General features: G+C 37.0%; 1 protein-coding gene across 1 annotated transcript in view; it reads left to right on the plus strand.

The window, feature by feature from the left end:
* Window positions 1-253: 253 nt before the first annotated feature.
* The window catches only part of LOC150084458 (cell adhesion molecule Dscam1-like), a 435,843-nt gene continuing 422,425 nt past the window's right edge, over window positions 254-13,671 (plus strand). The window contains exon 1 of the mRNA XM_090376242.1: window positions 254-890. Within this exon, the coding sequence (XP_090232368.1) occupies window positions 821-890 (70 nt within the window). The 5' untranslated portion in view covers window positions 254-820. The remainder of the gene's footprint in view (window positions 891-13,671) is intronic.

Consider the following 13,671-nt stretch of genomic DNA (forward strand, 5'->3'; position numbering starts at 1 on the left):
CATGAATTAAGTCAACACCTATCTTAAGAAGCCTATTGTCATCGGCGAAAGAACGTTTACCAAGTCGCAGAGTCGCCGAGCAACGTCATCGCTCGTTTACCGCTTTGCGGCGCTGTTTGACTGAAACATTAAAGCTCACTCCACTCCACGTGCAGCCAGCTAACACGGGGTACCTACCTCACATGCGTGAACGCAAACGGATAGATCGGTAAATATCATACACACACACGATCCGGCGACTGCTTCACTATACCGTGCGCGTGTGATCAACTTGATTCGGACGAGGGGGGAATTCTCCACGTTGGACTCGGACGCACGATGCAACGACTCACGGATAAGTTCTAAAGATATATATCCCTGCATTTTATACCGTCGATGGTGTACTAGTTTCAGATATCGACTCCTCGAGAGTGGATTTGTTTTTTCAGAAGCTCTGAGAAGAGCCGAGCATTGCGAAATTTCGGGATTGGAGAGACAACTTGTTACTGAAACTTTGCACAGTTCTTTGACCGCATAACTTTCGCTTGAGGAACCAGTTAGCAGTGTTAACTTGTGCCGAAGCTGATATGTAAAACGTATACCAGTAACTTTACATGCCAAATAATAAACTTCCGGCTAACCAAGGTAAACTTTTGGTTTCCGCTGAAGAGGAGGAGAAAAGTTTGGATGTGCGTCCATCCCAATAAGAGTATTGACTGCAACTCACCGGAATATATGAATTAATGCGGTTTTATTGTCGAATACCTGTCGCAAAGTATATGTGCTGGCTTTGCTATTATTTACAGACAGAAACCATAAACAGTATAAAGGAATAACAACCATGGTGACAAATATCTGCAGATACGTGGTAGGAATTGTGAAGATGCTTATTCTCACCTTGACGCTTTCAGGTACGTGATTACTTAATTTTAAAGATTTATTCTAGACTGAGATATTTTCGCTTTCTTTAGCCTCTTATTCGATTTATTCTTATTTAATTCATTTGCGTTTCTGGCGTCTTCATAAGAATTCAGGGAAAGCTCGATGCTTAATTAATTTTACTCTTACTTCAGTTCCATTTTTAATAAATGTTAACTGTTTTTTGTTTTAACCAACTCGAATCTTGCGCAATTTTTTAATAAATATTAATTGCTTAAATAAATTATTTTTAAGCAAAATAGTAGCCATTTATCTTAAAGGATTATAACAGAATTAATTTCTCCATAGATGTTTTCATTTATTATTATTATTTTAAAATTCGGTTGACGATTTGGAATTTTGGAATTCGAGTGCTGGCTGAATATTTCAGCCAGCACTCAAACAACATGATTTATTCACTGATCAAAACACTCTCATTGAACGATTCTAGAGATAATAATAAATAAATAAATAAACAAAATTATTTTTTTTTCAGCACTGAATAACTAAAGCATATTTCTCTATTTTTATATTAAATGCGGGTTATTTTGCCAACGAAGGGTCACGCACCTTACACGTCACTGTCACATTCTACATCAATAAATGCATTTTCTTGTTCGATTCATAAAAATATTCCCATATTCAACCTATGTATGTGAGTCAATACTGCCCTAGAACGAAATGAAATATTAAGCTCGAAGGCAACGCTGAAAATGGACAGTTTACCACGCGCTCGTAAGGGAAGACATCATCGAAGAACCAGTAATGATCATTTTCTACTACACAGTTCCATTATTATACTAACTGCTCGCCATCTAAATGCAAATTTCGATTTCCAAACATTTATTGTTCACTTTACAGTAGTTCGTGCATATTGATCACCGCTGATGCAGTGGTTAGCAGCTTTGCGCCAACTTAAGGAATGCCAAAAGTTTTTTTTTTTTTGTTATTCAGTTCTCAATATTCCGATGAGGGAAAAGCTTTTTGGGGAGACAATAGTTTTGCAGCTTGGAGTTAAATCTTCTAGAGAAATACACCAATGCGCTTTTCGGCACAGCAATCATACACGCAGAAATAAGTTCAAAGTTATTTTATGCAATGTACTTGTGATTAGTGTCAGCAATGATATACAGTCCTAATGCACCTTATTTCATTTCCCGCAGTCTCAGAGGAGAAAAAAACAAAAAGGACGTGGATCAATTATTATTGAGAAGATATACTTGCTTATTGTTTTTCTTACCTCTTGTAATTTAAAAATTCCAAGACAGTTACAAATACTTTATCAGATATGTTTTAGTTATCTGAATGGTGCCCGAAATCGTTTCTACTTTCTGTATGTAGAAACCATTTCTCTTCCCATTATAGTAAAATAACTATGTTAAAAATACAAAATACTATATTAAAATAACTGCATTAAGCAGTTTAATTTTAGTTCAGAGATTCTTTCTGTACACTCGTGATGATATGTTCTGTCTTATGAACTCCTGACAAAAGCAACAAATTCGTGGCATCAATAAAAAAAAGGAATACAAAGCACCGTGCAGTTGTTCACCCCAAGGTACTGCTTGAGCCAAAGAATCGTTACAGGTGTTTATACAGATATAAAATCATGCTTTATTTCATATACGTTATAATTAAGGAACGTTGCCCAAAATAATAACAATCAAAGTTTAATCATTTTGAATTTTATGTGAAAAATCAGCATGCTCTTTGTATTAAGATTGTGCATTATAGTACTATATGTAGTGATACAAAGCAAAAGGTATTTTAAATGTTTGCATAAAGTGTAGGACCTACTTAATCACATCTGACCATTATGAGAACCTACGTTGCTTCCAATTGTCTAAAGAAGCCAACAGTATTTATGCTACCTCTCAACCAAATCCACAATTTTTATGAGCATTATTAACTATCGAATCAATTGTAATAGGATTGCGACCTTCAGGTTTATCAGAAGTTGGCTTTCAATGTCATGATAAACAATTCTTCACACATTGCGACATATCCTTGTCCAATCTGGATCGTCAAATATTTGTACTGACTGTGTACCAACATGCACTGCTATAGCAGAAGAAGACTCGCTTTATTATAGCCACGAGAAGTTGCAGACATGACGCACGCACACGAAAAACTCGTATTCTAACGTGAAAACTATTTTTAAAAAGGTCCTAGACTTGGTTAACGGCTTGGAGCAGGGAGTCGAACCTGTTTAAGAACGGATTATATTGCTGCTTCTTTTTTTTAATTCTTAAGGGGAGTCTGAATTTTTCAACCATTTTATCTACATAATCGTGATATCAAGAAGAAAATGATTGAAGGGAAGGATTTAAAATCGAAATATTGAGTAGTTTCTATGGTTAACCAAGATTCCAATCTTTAACGACCTCAGTCAAAAAACTGTGGAATATATTAAAGATAGTTTCTTACCCTTGGAATTAAGGTAGATACTGAATTTGGGGATTCAAAGTCTAAAGTATGTTTGCTGGATGGTAATTTAATGCTTAACTTGGACTATTTGGACGGAGTATCGAGGCGTCTGCAAATGAGGCGTCGGTATAACGTGTTTGAAAATCACGTATATTCTATGATCAGATGACTTAATAATCTGAGCTCTCGAGAGAAACAAAATTCATAAAACCATCACTCGAAACCAGCTAATTTGATAACCACAATTTGAAATAAGATAAAACGATTCCTGTTCCGATTAGAACTGAACCTAAGCTTTGTTCATACTCGCTTAAAGGATAATGAGTATCCTGTTAGAAAGAAATTAAGAGCCAGGAGGCAACTACGTGGAGTACTATAACTGCACAATCAATAATTCTGGAAATGTTCCAGAAATTGCACTGTATCATTTAATAATGATACAGTGCAATTACTATAATAATCACAATGATAAAATATAACACAATATTTAATAATAAATAGTCCACAAATCGCCGTATCATTTCACAAGTATATTACAATACATATGCTACAGAAAACAACGATGTTTTAGTTGATATGTCGATTTTAGTCGATGTTTTAGTTGATGTTCCTGGAACCAGCTTATGAAGGAATCGAAACTGTTGCTTGGCTCATTCATATATAAAAACTTTAATTGTGTTTCGTCCACTTTTTAGGTTTTTAAAACGCAATAGTTTCTGATATCAAAAATCCTAACTCATCCTCCATTCCAACACAGATTAAAAGATGAATGCTTGAACGGTGTGGAACTCCAGAGTAAGTCACTCTTACTATGCCAGTACGGGGATAGCCTAGAAACCAAAAACTGTTCCGTTACTCACAGATGTAATCCTAATAACAGACTTCTCATCAAGTGTTAATAGCTAGACGTACACAAGGTTTAATATTCTCGTTAAAATCCCCATGACGAAGGAATTATTGCTTTTTTACGCTATGACCACGAATATAAAATAACCAATTTTTAAGCGGCCGGTTTGAAAGAAAACAAAAGATAATTAGCTGTCTGTTTAAATAAATAAATATCAGCTTATTATACCGCCGAGGATTTCTTCATTTGACAGTTACTAGTTACTCACTTGTAATGCACCTAGAAATATCCCCAAGATATGCTTGCAGCTAGAAGGGATTGCAATTTTCACAAAATAGATAACTTTAGCATCGAAACTGTAATTCTGTATATGGAGAAAGTTAATCCATTATTGTCTCAGGTTAGTTGCATAACATTTAGATAATGATAGTTGTTGTGCAAGAGATGGCATTAATTGGTAACCGATTACATGGAACATATTACATCATGAGAGCAATCCAGAATTTTAATTGACATCTATATAATTATAACTGCAAGGATCATTATTATTTAGAGCTTATCATGCATGAGTAGCACATTGCATTAGTTTCATGGTTGCACGACACGAAGAACCTTAATTTTAAAACTCAGATACTACGCACTCAAATTTTCCGGCCTCACGAATATAAGTTGCAGTATTTTTATTTTTCACCAAGACAGCTAAGGCCACGTGGCTTCATAATATTGTGTCTGTAAACTTCGTGTATTTTATGTTAGTTAGATTTGTTTGTTTGCTGGATGATAAACCACGGTTTCCGTTAGTAAAACCAGTGAAGCCCTTGCCAAGCACTTCAGTTCGTGTATCACGAATCCAGATATGCAAGTTATTTCTGATTGTTGTTGTAGGGGCATCACTGACTAAGGCCATTTTGCTTCGTGTATATTGTCTGTAAATTGCATGTTCTGAGGTAGATTTTCTGTTTTCTGGACGAAAAACCCGAGTTTTCGGGAGAAAAACCATACTTCCCTCGCCTGAGACGGTTATTTATGAACAGTGAGGCATAACTAGTGACAGAGTTTTATATAAAACACTGCGTACAGTAAAGTACTTCAGATAACAGTGCACAGGCCAACTAAGATTTCATAAAAGGAACAGTAAATAATGAGATGAATAATAATTTAAGAACCAGGAAAGTAAACAATTAAGAAAGAAATAAAGGAAGAAAGGGACATGGGCAACCAATATTGACAGGATTCTGTTTTAAATTAGTTGATGGAATTAATTTAAAAAATCTGTTTTCTGTGAAGCACGATCTATTGAGCACCATATAGACTGCACAAGAGTTGCCGACAGTGATGCAACAAGACATCGTGTGAAAGGAATCTTGACTTAGGGCAGGCTTTGGTAGAGCGCGATGGCGAATTCAATATATGCAATCCATTTATAATTTTTAAATAGTAGCCTGAGGTTAGATAGTATGCAATAGGTTGTATGCGAGAGTAACTGCTTGAACACATTCCGCTATACCGATAAGCAACTCACCTGACCATGTCAGTTTGGATTCAAGACGGGCTCCAGCCTGAAGACGTTATACACAACTTGATTACCCAGGCCACACATACAACTTCAAAGTATACTCTAGCCATCATGGGGAACTTTACTGGTTGCCTTCGATCGACTTTTTTTGCCCAGTGTCCTTCGGAGGCTTCGGCAGGCAAACACGTCCAAAAATCCTATCTCAGCAATAGAAAAATACAAGTTGTAAACAAATACCAGACTATCACAATATGCGTTCACCGGAGTTGCCCCCAGGGTTCTGTTCTTGGGCCATTCCTCTGGCCCATTGTTCTGGACGAGTTCCTGGGATTTGACCTGGGTGGGGCCAGACCCTTAGCCTTCCCTGATGATCTTGTCCTGGTGGTTCAAGCTGACACAAGAGCGGCACTGGAAGCAAAAGCAAATACAGCACTGGAAAAGCTCCAAAACTGGGCAACACTCCACAACCTCTCAATATCTATCTGGTGAGAAAACAAAATCGATTCTCCTCAAGGGAAAGCTACAAATACGCAGGCTTCCAACAATGAAGTTAAATAACATCCCTATACGTCTCTACACAGAAGTCAATACCTGGGAATCTACATTGGGAAAATACCTGGGAATCTACATTGACACCGGTCTTACCTTTCACTCTCATCTGAAGTACTTATCCAGAAAAACCCGAAAGTATACTGCCATGATAAGAAGAGTCAGCAGAGCGCACTGGGGCTTGAAGCATAAAGCTTTGTCTCTCATCTATAAACCGGCATTTCTCCCAATTGTGTGTTAATGAGCCTCAGTTTGGTGTACAAAGGCCATCCTGGAAAAGAGCAAGCGTAAACTTGACTCAATACAAAGATTCATGCTGTTGTCAATCTGCAGGGCATGTCACACTGTCAGCACCCCTGCCCTAAGGTTATTACTGGATACTTTCCACTCTATCTTGAGGTGATTAAAAGGGGACTTTACCATCGATTAAAGAAGGGAATTCCGACATAGTTGTTAAATCTTCAACTGCAGCTTTACCAATGACCTGAAACAAGAAAGAAAGCGTATCTTCAAACGCCTTCAAGGACTTTGGCAGCATTCATGGGAAACCACGCCCAAAGGAGAAATTACCAGAAGATTACGCCCAGCCATTGACATGACTTTCCCAAAGTCTCCTTCCTGGTTTTCACCTGGTCTGCAAGTTACATTCCTGATCACAGGACATGGGTCCTTTCAACAGAAATTGACAGCAATGGAAATTGAAAGCAATCCATTCTGCCACTGTGGCGAAGAGGAGTCATGGGGGCATCTCATGTATGAGTGCCCTGCTCACATTGATTGTAGGCTCAAATTTTTTACTGAAATCCAGGGGAATCCTCGTAACCATGAAACATACCTGCTTCACAATGAAACAGCATACAAAGCCCTAACGAGTTACGCGCAAGCTGGCTTTACCATCTGACGGGCAAAGTTTGCTGAACTTAGAGCTGCTCAGAACAACGACCCTCAAGTTAAAACACAAACTGGGGTCAAATAGCATTTTCCCAACTGATAAAAGAGTAAGACAGAAGATTAAAATACTATGCCGGCGTCATCATCGTTGGCACTCCTTGGAAAGCTGACTCACAAAGAGTGCTTGGCCTTTGGCACTCGCATAGTGGCGCCTGCCCCTGTGACTTGATTCCTCTCCCCATCCCCTATTTCTCCCTACTCGGGTGGACTGCCTTCTCTATCTGTCCACTTTAGCTTGTTCCTCACATTCAGACTCCCTTCCTCTTGTTCCCCCTCTGGGGAACAAGAGGAAGGGGGGTCTGAATGTGAGGAACAAGCCTTCTCTTCTCTTCCTTTTTTTTTTTCTTTTTTTTTTTAACTTGGTCTTCATCCAGGACGCTCAGGCGACCCTGGCGGAGACCAGCCAGAGAAAAAGAGCAGCCTGGCTACCTCCTAGCGGTGTGTGTGCGGGCAACGTGAGGTTCCACCAGGGGCCCTGCGGCCAAATGCCAGGACACCCAAAAGAACCTAACGCAATATGTCATATACAACGGACAACATTTTTCTGGAATTTACAGTAGTTCTGTATTTCTTCACAGCGTGTATATGGCGTAGATGTGAGAAATCACAGGTGGCTCCTGACCCGCACACTATGCTTGAACACATTACGGAGGGTGCTGTAATATTTGACGAAATTCGTTTCAGAAGATCCGAGTTGGTTAGACTGTATCATTCCGTTAGGGTTTCACTTTCAGGCCGATTCGAATTCTAAATAAAGCAAACGCAGCGGTTTTATTGAATATGAAATCATACTGAAAAACAAAGCCCCTTTTCTTTTCATTTTTTTTTTCTCGGAACATGGTAAGGTTATTTCAAAACCAAAGCAGATCAGTTTGAAATCCACAATAGTTCAGAACTCAAAAGCTGGTGATAATTGTTTTCCTAATTATATTAACACATTTTATGTTATATTTATAATAACTCTTTAATTGAGTGCAGAAATAGAAAAATAAACCAGAAATTTATTAAAAAAATCGCTAATACAGAAGATACAAATTAAGGTCCGATCTTGATCTTGTTAGAGCTACGTACGTATTAAAAAAATAAATAAAATAAATTTAATGATACTGTTTCCAAACAATACTGCTTGCTTCCTATAATAGAGCCTATATTTCCATCACTAGATATCCAATTTCGTTTAGGCCTTACTTTGCTAACAAGTGATCCCATTTCATTCTTCATTTTCCTTGCTTCTCTTACTTTCTCCATTTTAAACGACTGTAATATAAATACATCGAATCTGTGTTTTTAAAAGTCGAGACAGTAGAAGATATGTCAAATATATTCAAAAGAGCCGAATAAAAGTGTAGACAGACAGCAAAGCATCGTGGATTAATTAATTTCCTCCATATTGATCTTCATTTTAGGAGTACATAAACGGTTTTATATGTTTACGAAGTTGAAATGATGGTAATGCAAAGCTTGCCATAAATCAGTTAGAAATCAGAGTAACAATTGGTATGAAAGAGTAATATTCTCCCTCTTAGTATCTTTGATTTCATTTCCAGAAAAATTTCTCTCTTCATACTTCAGCGTCTCCATCTTGAACTATACCCATTATAGTTCAAGAGAGAGCCCGGCGAATAATATTTCGTTGAAGGGGAGGCGTAGATTCTGCCAAAAAGCTTATTAGGGAATGAAATCAAAATGGAAACTATACAAGAAAATCACTTTGTTTGCTTCATTGAGCCATTTTTGATTGTACTCATTGTTTTCAGGACATCAATCAAAGCCTTACTTGGATATCTCCATCACCTTTTCCAATCCATCCGAAGAAAATCATGCAAAAATGTTTTGTGTGAAACTTATACGGGAAGTAGTGTGGTCAAGGGACAAAAATTCCATAATTACTGCTGAATGTTTATCTGGATAACACCTTTCTTTCGTTACTTTGATTTTGTGATAATCTTGGTGCGCATGAGCTTATTCACGCTCATTTCCAGCAAACATACTGCTGGCAGAGAATAATTGTTTTTTTTATTTACCATTTTTTTTTTTTTTTTTTGCTGGTATGCCGCTTCCCCCAAATAACTTCTCTAGGTGGTTTATTATTGAAGTGGAAGCAAATTCGCACAGGGCATTCGATGGTCAAGACAGTGTCTTCCTAATAAATAACTGAAATTAATTTTTCAGAAACTTTCCTTTTATTCTTCCACACTTTCTTTATCTTAAAAAGATTTCTGTGCAGGTACTGACAACCCTTGTTGTCCAACTTTAACGATATCTTATAAAGTAGTTGTTATTAGCTTCTTGATCTATCATTATACTTTACTTGGAATGGACTACCCTTCTTAAAATTAACAAATTAATTAGCGTTGTCTATAAGGTATTTCGCACTCATCTGCATCACCTCTTTTTCGTAAAAAAATTGACAGACAACCAACAACCTTGAGTCAGCAGTTCTGCTTCGATTAGGAATGACTTTGATTCCGATTCTCATATTGTAATCTCTTCAACTCTTATTCTTTAAGGGACTGTAAGGATTCTTCTATCAGATTATCATTTTGTTTGGGTGGAAGGCTATGTGAAAGTACCACTTTGCTACGGGTCTGGGTTTTAACAACGTAGTGTGGTCGGGAGTTGGGATAGCGGATATGTTTAGTGTGAAAGTACGATGATATGTGTGGAAGAATGGCAGAAATTTTATTCGTTCGAAGTTTAGTTCGAATTCGTCAATGACGCGAGGTACTTTATAGGCCTTTTCAAACCCTGGCTGAGTTGATCTAAGCGCGGTAGCATTTTTTTTTTTTTATATTGGATACAAAAGTTTTTTTTTGTTCAGCAAACAACAGGCAAACCGACCAGAGCGCGCGCAATTTACAAACATTGTACAGTACATTCCTTACAGATAGCACACTGGTTATAATCATAGTTCCCCTTACACCGTGTGGTAAAGTTCTGGGTTCGAATCCCATCAATGACACGAGGAACTTTTATTAAACTGTCTTCTACAGTGGCTGAGCTAGTCGGTCTGTGTCGAGGACAGCAAGGTTTTTCTCTAGGCAGCTGCTATTTTTTTTTTTTTTTTTTTTTTTGGAAAAACACGCAACAGACACGATACAATGGGTGGCTGAGATAATTTTCTCCGGTAACTCTAATATGAAATATTTTTGGACCAAAAAATTAATACAATAAGATTTCGCCGCTTTTAAGATGGAAATTTGGCTGTCTTTTGAAGCACATTGAACCAGTCATCTCTGGGGCTATACACTTATGTACTCAAATTTTACGATGCAGCCAAGATAGATCTGTATGCCTTTCTGACAGATTCAACGCTTCATAGTTACTTTGACTTCATCATCCAAGATGAAATGCAGACCTCAAATGTGTTCCTTAAAAGGTGAAAGGCTAAGAAAGCCAAATCGGAGCTGTGCGGTGGTTGCTGCGTGCCAAAGCGAGTGACCCTTCTGTCGATGCTGTAGTTAGCCAAAGTCGGGAGGAGCGAATAAGACTTTTATGAGTGGGTTACTGTAGGTGTTTCAGCCCACATAATATGCATATTAGTCCGTGAAAACATATAGGGCATTAATGGTTCTATATGCTAATGCGCTATATAAATAAGAATAACAACAAACACATTTTTTACTACAGTGTCCATAAACTTATATCGTGTTACAGACAATTCTGTATCAATGAATGACCAGCATTTGTCATGCGAATTTGTATGCAGAATTGCAAGTGTATCCTTAGGAATGCATTAGTCCTCTGTGATAATTTGGGTGCACTGTTGTTCCTCTTTCCCCCACGCTGCTTTTATTGCTATTAGATTGTGCCACTGAGCTTTAATTGCTATTAGATTGTGCCACTGAGCTTTAATTGCTATTAGATTGTGCCACTGAGCTATAATTGCTATTTTATTGTGCCATGGGTTTTACAGCTTAAGCAATATTATATATTTTTAACAGCAGTACCATCTTTTGACAAAAGAAAGTTACAAGGGAAGTTCATTAAAGTGTAAGATATTTACTATGTATTGTATATCAATAAATGTATGATTATCTGAAAGTTGATATCACACTTTTACGAACTCACGCATAAGAAATATAAAAGAAATAACCAGCGTACTAGATACCCCGACTTTGTTTAAGTCTTACTTTGGTAACATGTAATCCCATTTTATTCTTGATTTTGCTTGCTTCTCCTCCTTTCTCCATTTTAAATGACTGCCACATCTTCTAATCTGTTTTTAAGCAGAAGTGCCAGTAGAAGATATGTCAAATATATACGAAGAGTCGAATAAAAGTGTAGACAGACTGAAAAGCAGCGGGGATTCATTAATTTCCTGGATATCATTCTTCATTTTAGGGACATATAATGATGTATGTTTTGGTTTAAAGCACTACAGAAGCATAGCCATAGAAGCAAAGTTTTGTAGGCATAAGCAAAAATATCTATAGCTAAGAACTATTGTATCAGCAGAAAAATTAACTTGTTTAATCAAAACAATTAAATTATTAAAAAATAATACATTAGCAAAGTGATTGTTAAATTCACGTACTTCGTTCTTCTACGCTCAGTTTTCGATTCGGCTTAAAAGCTCATTAAATCCTTTTCCGATTTTATTATTGATCGTTTTCTGCTCATGATACACATTCTTTCAGAATTTTTTTAATGCTAAGAACAACGTACTGTGAATTATTACAAAATGCTTCAACTGGAGAGTTAAAACCGAAATGCGTATGCAAATAAAATAATTTTAGTTTATCTGTTAGCGAGAAGAAGAAAAAACTGGAGTCGTTGGCAGGAAACTTTGCAAACATTTCGTAATATCGAACTAATTTAATTCTGGACAGAAACAGACCTAAACATTCCTCGAAAGACAAATACAGCTTCTGTATTTCGCACAGTAAACTGGAATTCAAGGAAACCAGCTGCCGAGTTTCTAATGCTCGCTTCCATCCAGTTGCCTGTATTGAAAGCTCGAGGCTACATACAATAGTCCACTTTTGTGTGCAGAAGTTTTAAATTCGCCCGTATTACATTTTTTTTTCTCTCTGTTTGCTTTCATCTCGAGATATATGGAAATAAACTCAACTAATTCAATTCACTACTGCGGCATCCTTTCGATCTAAATGAAGTTTCGCATTGAAAACCGAAGTAGATTTTTTTTTTCTGATATCCTACCCTCTTACAAATTTCGTATCTAATTCTGGTCTAGTGACTTTGAATACTTTTAACATTCTGCACATTTTGAAATCCTCGGTTTTCTTAGGGAGAACGTCATATATATCACTAGTGAGTTTTCAACTACACGTAAAATATTTATATATTAATACTTGTGGTAGCCAACACTAATTCTAATAAATGCAGATGAAGTGAGTAGGAAAGGGATACTTTTTATGTGAATAACACTAATTTAATTTAGCATATAAAGATCGCTTTTTGGACCTCGTTATTCTAGCTATATCGTGTATTAATAAGGTACCAAATTATGGCTGTTTTTTGTATAATTTTATCGATGCATTTATGTTCCTATTTTTGTTAACATCTCGTGCCTGGATGTTATAAATTTCATTTTTGAAATTTATAACGTTGAGGTAAGGAATGATTTTATTTTAACGTATTACTTTTTTAAAAGTAGATCACAATTTGTATTCTTCACGATTCATTAGACTTAATTAGGGATTAACAGGAGATTTCGTTAAGCTCTGCTCAGAACGGCCACCAAATGATTATAGATTAATTTATAGTCTTGAGGAAATTTTTCGCTGCTGAAAAAAAAAAAAGCCACAAACAGTGAAAATTGGTCTAGGTTATCATCCAATATTTCGGTCCTTGATAACGCACTCTAACCCTCATTATATACTATAATTCTTCATCTATAACTCTGAATGCTATAATCCTCCAGTGAATAGAAATTTGATTCGATTTAAGAATGTTTGCAGCATTTCCGGTTGCATTTTCGGATTCGATCGGAAATGTTCTTGCTAAAAGTTTCACAAATTAAGCTTCCCCCCTCCCCTAAAAATCACTTAAATATACTATAACGCGAAGTCACCGCCTGAGATCTTATCTATCCATTTTACGTTGCATTTTGGAATGATCGTACTGAGCATAGACTATCAATCATTGAGGATCATTTTCAGTAGCACAAACTACGTGGCGCCTCCGTAGCCAGGTGGGAAGGAGCAGCAGTGCGTAGCACACGCTTCTTGATTAGACCGGGGTTCGAGCCCGTCACCACCAAATACGGAGGATGCGGAAAGGTCAGGGAATGACCACCGCATACCCCGGAGCAATATGGCCCTAGTTGCTAATGCTCCTAAAAAAAAAAAACCAACATCAACAACAACAAACTACGTACACTGAGTATTGTGCGAAAATCTTCAGTGCACAGTTTGAATGCTATAAGATCTAAATAGCTCTTTGTAGTACGCTGTTACAGTAGATATACAGTATAACTCTTTTTTGAGTTTAACATTTGAGAATAAATGACCGTCCACGT

This window comes from Mastigoproctus giganteus, chromosome 6 (genome assembly GCF_048544385.1).
Source record: "Mastigoproctus giganteus isolate SK-2022 chromosome 6, ASM4854438v1, whole genome shotgun sequence".
Taxonomy (NCBI): Eukaryota; Metazoa; Arthropoda; class Arachnida; order Uropygi; family Thelyphonidae; genus Mastigoproctus; species Mastigoproctus giganteus.